The 8,170-nt window shown below is 34.4% G+C and overlaps 1 protein-coding gene across 1 annotated transcript; it reads right to left on the bottom strand.

The window, feature by feature from the left end:
• Nucleotides 1-6,949: 6,949 nt before the first annotated feature.
• Nucleotides 6,950-7,906, bottom strand: LOC104872559 (olfactory receptor 7A17). The gene has a single exon (XM_010638789.1). It carries the CDS (start codon nucleotides 7,904-7,906, stop codon nucleotides 6,950-6,952), a length of 957 nt encoding a protein of 318 aa, XP_010637091.1.
• Between the last annotated feature and the right edge of the window lie 264 nt (nucleotides 7,907-8,170).

The following is an 8,170-nucleotide window of genomic DNA, read 5'->3' on the forward strand; positions in this document are numbered from 1 at the left end:
CAAAATAACTCTGAGATTCTCTTATCCCAGTCAGAACACACACACACACACACACACACACACACACACACACACACACACATCACAATATTGACAATATGTAGCCAGAAAGGAACACTTGTGCATTGTTGGTGAGAGTATAAATTAGTACAACAACTATGAAAAGCAGTGTGGAATTTGTCAAAAACTGAAAACAGAAATTTCACTTGACCACTTCTTTCTCTCCTAGGTATATTCCTAAAGAGTTAGAGAAATCCTACTACTGATACATGCGTACCCTTGTTTATAGCACTGTACCTCACAACACCTAAGACCTAGCAACAGCCCGGTGCTCATCAATAGATGAATAAATAAAGAAAATGTGGTATATATACACAGTGAATGATACTCAGCATTAGGAAGAAGGAAATCATGTCACTTCCTGGAAAATTAATAGAACTTCAGCACATAACATGAAGTAAAATAAGTCAGAAATAGAAGTTAAGTGTAACACAGTTTCTTTAAAGTAAACACCTAATAGCTAAAGAAATAGCTAAAGAGTAAAATAAAGGAGAGGATGGAAAGCTAGCTTAATCACCTTTTGAACTATGAAAAGATGAACCACATATTCTATAGTTAAATGGAATTTTTTTGTTTTTTATATAGTGTATCACAATGTAAACAGTATGAAATTAGTAAAAATATAATTAAACTTGTAAATAAAAGAGAAGTATCACAATCTAATCAAATAAAAAGCTGTTGTATACTTTGAAATCCTTCAATAAAGTAAATATTTTGAGATAAATGATACTTAGTTATTTGTTGGAAGTAAGCCAAAGTTAAATTGTTAACATTAATATCCATAATAAATTGAATTTGGAGGAAAGAGTTACAATAACATAACACTCCTGCAAGTAATTTTAGAATTAACGCACTGAGCATGAAGCAATGCGAGAAAAAAAGTAGAATTGAGAACACAGACTTCAATCCATCCATAATGTGTATCCTTTACCACATCACGATAAGCAAAGTCACATACTGATATAAATATTTCAAATGTTGTTTCTCATGCATGGACTTACAGAAAGTCAGTGGAATGTACAGGTTACTAGAGGAACCAAAGCGTGGGAGAAAGGATAATGGTGACAGGTTTGAAGCCAGATGCCCAGAAACAATTAATTCCATTTTTCAATACAACAACAGTGTGATTGTAGTTTACATTACCCTACTGCATATTTTTTCAATAAATATAAGCAGCTTAAAGTCTTTAAATAAAATGCAATGATATGATGATAGAAATATGTACCTTAATCATTTGATCACCCATTATTATTTGCAGATATTGAAATGTTACACTGTATGTCATAACTACGTACAATTATTCAATTTTAATTTCAATTATTTAAGGATATGGAAATGTTAATTTCTCTGATTTGGTCACTGTATTTTTCTTATACATATAATATATATTACATTATATTATATCATACCTCATAAATGAGTACAATTTTTGTAATTAAAAACTATCTTTTAAATGTACACACATTTGACCCAGGTATTCCTCTGCTGGGTATCTTCCCAAATGAGTTAAAAATAGTATATTCTCACCTATGTTTATAGCAGCACAGTTTGTAATAGCTGAAACTTTGAAACAGCCCAATTGCCCATCAACTGGAGACTGGTAAAGAAGATGTGTTTTTTTATAATAAAATGAAGTACCATGAAACATAAAGATTGAGAAACTAGAGAGATTTATAGCTAAGTGGATGCATATTGAGGCCATATGCAAGTGAAATTAATAAATTGTACATGTGTAAATATTGAATAGTTTTTTGGTGTGAAAAAGTAAAAGCTCAAATAAGTATTAAATCATATAATTTATGTTGTGTAATAGAAAGAAAATTCTAAAAGAGTAGAGAAAGTGAGAGGGGTAGGGCAAAAGTAAAAAAGGAAAAGAAAAATATGTGAAAAGGTAAGAAAATGGAAACAATATGTTTTTAATCAGGAAAGGATGAAGGGGCTCATCCTGAGGGCTAGGGAATGGGTAAAAATAAAAACCTGAGAAGTCATGTATAGGTTCAAGATCCCAATGATGAGTGTAACTGTATTGTATACCTAATGTGGAAAAACAAAATTTAATAATTAAATAATTTAAAAATGTGCATGTCAAAAACATTTCTAACAAAAAACAAATGAAAAGCTAGGGAGAACCATATAACAAATTATGTATTAAGGAAATCTGCCTCACTATAATAACCATATTACTACATATGGTCTAACATCATATTGCAAAGCTTAAATGAATACTTCCTTAACATAAAATTTTAAATACAGTGAAATAGACATACAAATTTTTTCAAGCCAATCACAACAGTAAAACCCTTAAGAAAACTGATCAAATATATGAACAATTAATTTAGAAAAATAAATACAATTTACTCCTGAATGTGAAAATGTTCTGAATTTCTTAGGCATACAAAAAACAATTAAAATAGTAAGAGAAACTTAATAAATCTTACTTTTCCATATTCTATTCTAAGACTGCAATAACCAGACGCAGAACATCTATATCTTGAAGAAATCAGGAACAGATATTTACATCACAAATTTTCTACTTCTTTGAAGCTTTAACTATTATTATCACAAGCTTCCATAGAGGCAACTTAACACCAGGCTCATGAAAATGATGTAATTTGCACAGCTGTGGGTTTGAGGTTTTTCAGTGTATCTGTGACCTCACAGTAGTTACCTGGGAACCATAAGTTCTTATTTCCTCACAAAAGGGCACCTAAGAGACTTTATCGCCAAAATGTATATGATCTTTTTCAACAATATTGGATAATACAAGGTATAATTGTTTACATTTAAAGTATTTTTATTAATGTGGAATAATTGCATGCATTAAAGGGGTTCAGTATGATATTTCAACACATAGAGACAGAATATACTAACCAGTTCAGGTTGGTAAGCGTTCTTCCCCTTAGCATTGTTTTATTTTGTATTCTTTGAAATCCTAATTGTCAAGTCTTCATAAAACATATAGCAAGATTTGGGATCTGTAACCTCCCCCACCACTGTGCTGAGAAGAACCATAACTCACTTCTTCTGTCTGTGTTTTGGTATCTGTTTCATACTGTTGCCTCTTCCATCCTTCACAGCATGTAGGAATTCCTATTCCAAATTCACATAGACCTTTGTGTTAACTTTGACAAATAAGACAAAACATGTAGTAACTCATTTTCTTTTTCTGGCTTATTTCATGTAATATAATGTCCAGGAATTTCTGTGTCTACAAATAACAGAAATATATTTTTTCCTGTCACTGAATAATATTTCATTGTGTGCAGACACCACTTGTTTTGTCCATTTGTTTTAGCAAAGCAGAACAGCTCTGTGCTGTAGCCAAGTGTTACAACTTTGAGGCAGAGCCAAGTGTTATGACTCAGTGTTACACTAGAGTGCCAAAGCTCTGAGGCACAGCTGAGCTTTACAGCTCATTGTCACAACTACCATGATTTGTAAACTCAAGAATCCCAAGGTCACTCAAAGATGTGGAGAAAAACCTTTAATTAGCCCAGCAGACTCAGTACAGTTCACACTCTTAAATTTGAGCACTAGACTAGAAAAAGGAGCCTCCTTACATAGAGATCCACTGACTAGGTAGGTGAAAATTCTCACAGAAGCAAGGCGGTGGGACTACTGAATATTTCTGGAAGGTATAGTGGGTGAGTATGCTTACAGAAGCAAGAGAGCAGAGTTACAGAATATTCCTGAGAGGGGTAGAGCTAACAGAACATTCCTGAGAGGACATAAAGCTCTCAAAGTTACAAAACATGTTTGTACTTTGGGCAGGAGCTTCCCAGAAGCAGGAACTGTTACATTTCTGCAACAAAACATTTTGTGAAAGAACAAAAACATGAAGTTAAGGCAAGGCCTATCTTATTGCCTAGCCTTGCTGGATCATACTCATGATGAGAACCTGGGTTAATTCTATATACTTAGTGTGTTAAATAGTACTGCAGTATGAGTGAGAGTACAGATGTATATTCTTTGTTAGGCTGATTTCATTTATTTAATATTTTTGTTATCAAAACCAAAGTATTTCCTGAAATTGATGCATATGTATTTTTCTGGTTCAAACTTTTATAATCAACTATCTCTGTCTAGTATATACTCCATCAACACAAATTAATTGAATATAAACATCTTACCACAAACTGTACTGGATACAGCATTTCCAAAACCTTGATAGTAAGATATAGCTAGGAATTTTGAAAATCTGGAATGTCCCTAAGTAAACAAGACTTTGGAGGGAAATGAAATAGTAAAAGAAAAAAAACTTATTTGAGAAATGTAGAGGTGAGTTTGAAAGGGAGAAGAGAAGCAAAGAATAATCCATTTTGATGTAAAAAAAGAGCTAAGGCTAAGTGGAAATGTAGAAAGAGCAAGGCTGCATAAAACTTCTAATCAGGAACATCTGTTTCTGAGAAAGTCCCAGCATTATGAGGAAGTCAAATATCAGATTGGGAGGGAGACTGGGAAACTGCCTTGTAAAGAGAAAAAGCAAAATTAGGCTATAACGGGGAAGGTTGTATCTCCACAGAACTCAGCTAATGAAAATCAGGGGAAGGGATCTGCTAAATTGCAGGCTATAACCGTGCAGGTTGTGCCAAGCTGAAGAGACCAAATTTAGAGCTACATTTTTCCTGCTTTTCATGCCTGTGAGTCCATTTCTCAGGTCTGGACAAGAGAATATGTTTCTCACAGGGACATAAATGCTCTTTAAATTAATTATTAATGAATGCATAAAAGTATATTTAATTATAGTGGACTAACTGATGTATCAACATATGAGCACATTGTGTAATGTCTTCATCAGAGTAACTTTATCTGCTTCCTCCAATAAATATTATTCCTTTGTGGTGAAAACAAGTGTTTCTTCTAGATTTAAAAACAATATAGTCCATTATCATTACCTGTAGTTGTACCACAAGCAATACTAGAACAACTTTCTCCTCACTGTAATTTAGTATTGAATGATTTCTTTTCCTCAGTTTCCCATCCTCTTTTGTCTCCCAGATTCCACTATTACCACTCTGATATCTACTTTTATGAGATTAACTTGTGTAGCTTCTGCATTAGTGAAAGGTAGACAGCCTTTCTCTATGGCTGGTTTCTCTGTTCTTGACCTAATTCATTTAAACCAATGATCTCCTGGGCCTGGAATTTAGCTCAGTGGTGTTGCCACCTGCCTTACAAGTTCAAGGTCCTGCATTCCATCCCTAGTACCAAAAGAAAAAAAAAGAGATGTCCCTCTCCATACACAGGGTAGATCAAGGACATTGATTTTGAGCAGTTCTATTAAAAAGCAGTTAAAACTTATTGAACACTTTCTCAGGTTGCACACAAAGTGAACTATGCCATATATTCTCTTTATTTCTGTGTGAATCTTTTATTCAGCAAACTGAATAAATTTCTGCACATTGCTACATGTCATTATTCTATAATAAGATAATTTAAAACTTTTAAAATGAGTGATGTAGGACACAAGGTAAAATATGGTGCATATAAGACTAGTCACATTTAAGAAGGGTGCAACTATATTCTCTAACTGGGAACAGTTATTATAGGAACAGTGGTATTAAAGAAAGGTAGTTAACATTAATAACTTTAGTTTGATATAAATCAGAAGGTTAATATCAATGTACAAGTGAAGTAAACTTTCCATAAATCATTTCCAGATAGGAAATACTAGATTTGCCTGCAATGTCATGAATGAGCCACAGAAACACAAATTAGAAACCCTTGGCAGAATTCAGACTCATGAGGCAACCAGCAATGCTCAAAAGAACCTCCTACCATATTCCTACATTTGATGGTAGTGGTATCATATCAAACTATTTGAATTTAAGATAGCTTCATGCTCAGTGATGTGTAACTAATACAATAATGAAAAGGAAAAATAACTTAAGGCAATTGAAATAATATGCTACTTAATCTTGACATGTGTTCTGATATTTGATTACAGCATTCATAATTATTCTGCTATTCAAAATTATTTCACATAAATGTGTTATGAAGTGACTGCAGTGATATTCCCTAGCATAGGTGATGGAAGGATATGGAAGTGTACACAGGGCTCTAAATCACAAAGCTAGGCAGGGAGTTACGCCCCTTCTGAGTCAGAAATGCATCACAGAAACTGATGTAATTCCTGAGAATAGAGGAGGTGTATAAAGTTGGAGTTTTGCCTCAGTGGTTAGGGCACTTATTAGCATACATGAGGCTCTGGTTTTGATCCCCAGCACTGGAAAGGAGAACAAAAGAACATATATGAAGGATGGTAATAATGAAGAAATTTTTCATTTGGAGTAACAAGATGGTTAATATTTGTGTGCAGAACTAAATGTTTCTCAGCAGCGACAGGAAGGTAACTCTAAAATAAAATATATCATCCAATTCTGAAATACAATTAATTAATTCTGTTCCACATAGAGAACTCTTTACACTAAAATGGGTAGAAAGAGAATGTGGAAACAAAATAACTTCCCATAGCAATACACTTACCTAGTTTAAAAATTTTCTTTGTTATATTTGAGGTAATTCCTGACTCAGGTCATATGGAGTCCATCTATGTATTAAAATTTTTAAATGACTTTAGTTGCCAAGTATAATTTTCCTATAGGAATCGTAAAACCCATGACTGTTCTTTAGCAAACAAAAGAAAAATAACTCAATGTGATATGTTCTTATATGAGGAATTATTCCTTTTTAAAATAATATTAACATATTAATATTAGTCAAGGTCTCACTATGTGAGTCTAGTAAATTGAGATACGTAAATTGTTCAGAAAATTATTTCAAGGAAATGGAAATTCAGGAAGTAAAGAGGACAAATATTTGTGGTACAATCTGATCAAAGAATCAAAATTTTGACTCCAAAACTTGGGCCCAGAATCCATAGGCATTTCTACTGAGATGAATCAATTGGTTCTCTTCTCATTATCCTCCCAAACAGTCTTTTCAGAGCACTCTTGATGTCTTTATTCCTCAAACTGTAGATGAAAGGGTTCAGCATGGGTGTGACCACAGTGTACATCAAAGAGGCTGTTGCAGTTGAGTGTGAGTTTTGGGTGACAGCAGAACTAAGGTACACTCCCAGGAGTGTACAGTAAAATAAGGAGACCACTGAGAGGTGAGATGCACAGGTGGAAAATGCTTTATATTTCCCCTGAGCTGATGAAATTGCACATATAGAGGAAACTATCTTAGAGTAAGAGTAAAGTATGCCAGCAAATGGACCAATAGCTAGCAGCATGGCTGTAATATATATCACCATGTCATTAAGGAAGGTGTTAGAACAGGCACAGTGGACCACCTGATTAAGTTCACAGAAAAAGTGTGGGATTTCCAAGTCAGTACAGAAGGACAGACGCAATGCCATGAAAGTATGTAAAAAGGAATTCAGGACACCCGTGATCCAGCATGCCAGAACCAGCAATCCACAAAGCCGGTAGTTCATGATAACTGTGTAGTGCAGGGGGTAACAGATGGCCACGTATCGATCATAGGCCATCACAGTCAGCAGAAAGATGTCCAATCCTGAAAAAAGCAATAAAAAGTACATCTGGGTGATGCAGCCTGCATAGCTAATAACCTTGCTCTCTGTGTGGATATTCACCAGCATCTTGGGCACAGTGGTGGAGGTGAAACAGATGTCAACAAAGGACAAGGGACAGAGGAAGAAGTACATGGGCATGTGTAGGTGAGAGTCTGAGATGATGACTAGGATGATGAGCAGGTTCCCAAGCACTGTAGTCAAGTACATGGAGAGGAAAAGTCCGAAGAGGAGAGGTTGCAGTTCTTTCTGCTTTGAAAATCCCAGAAGAAGAAATTCTGAAAGTTGTGTAATGTTTCCTGGTTCCATGTGTTGGATATGACTTCCAAAAGAAAATGGAGAGATAAAGATCATGAGCAGTGAATGTGTTAAGCACTTGTCATAAACATTAGCAGTTTGAAATAATGTGAATTGAAATCATGGCCGCTCATGTGCTAGTTCAGTTCTCTACTACTGAGTTTTGCCCCCATCCCAAATCTTTTACAGTGAGAAAAATAATTTCTATATTTCTTTATCATCGTGTCCCCTTTAGGAGATTCTTTGTACTGTATAATGTCTCATTAAGAAGCTCTG

Source organism: Fukomys damarensis, unplaced genomic scaffold (genome assembly GCF_012274545.1).
Source record: "Fukomys damarensis isolate Sample0158 unplaced genomic scaffold, DMR_v1.0_HiC HiC_scaffold_37, whole genome shotgun sequence".
NCBI classification, from domain to species: domain Eukaryota; kingdom Metazoa; phylum Chordata; class Mammalia; order Rodentia; family Bathyergidae; genus Fukomys; species Fukomys damarensis.

Coding starts and splice junctions, on each gene's coding strand:
- LOC104872559 (XM_010638789.1), bottom strand. CDS start 7,906: ATGGAACCAGGAAACATTACACAACTTTCAGAATTTCTTCTTCTGGGA.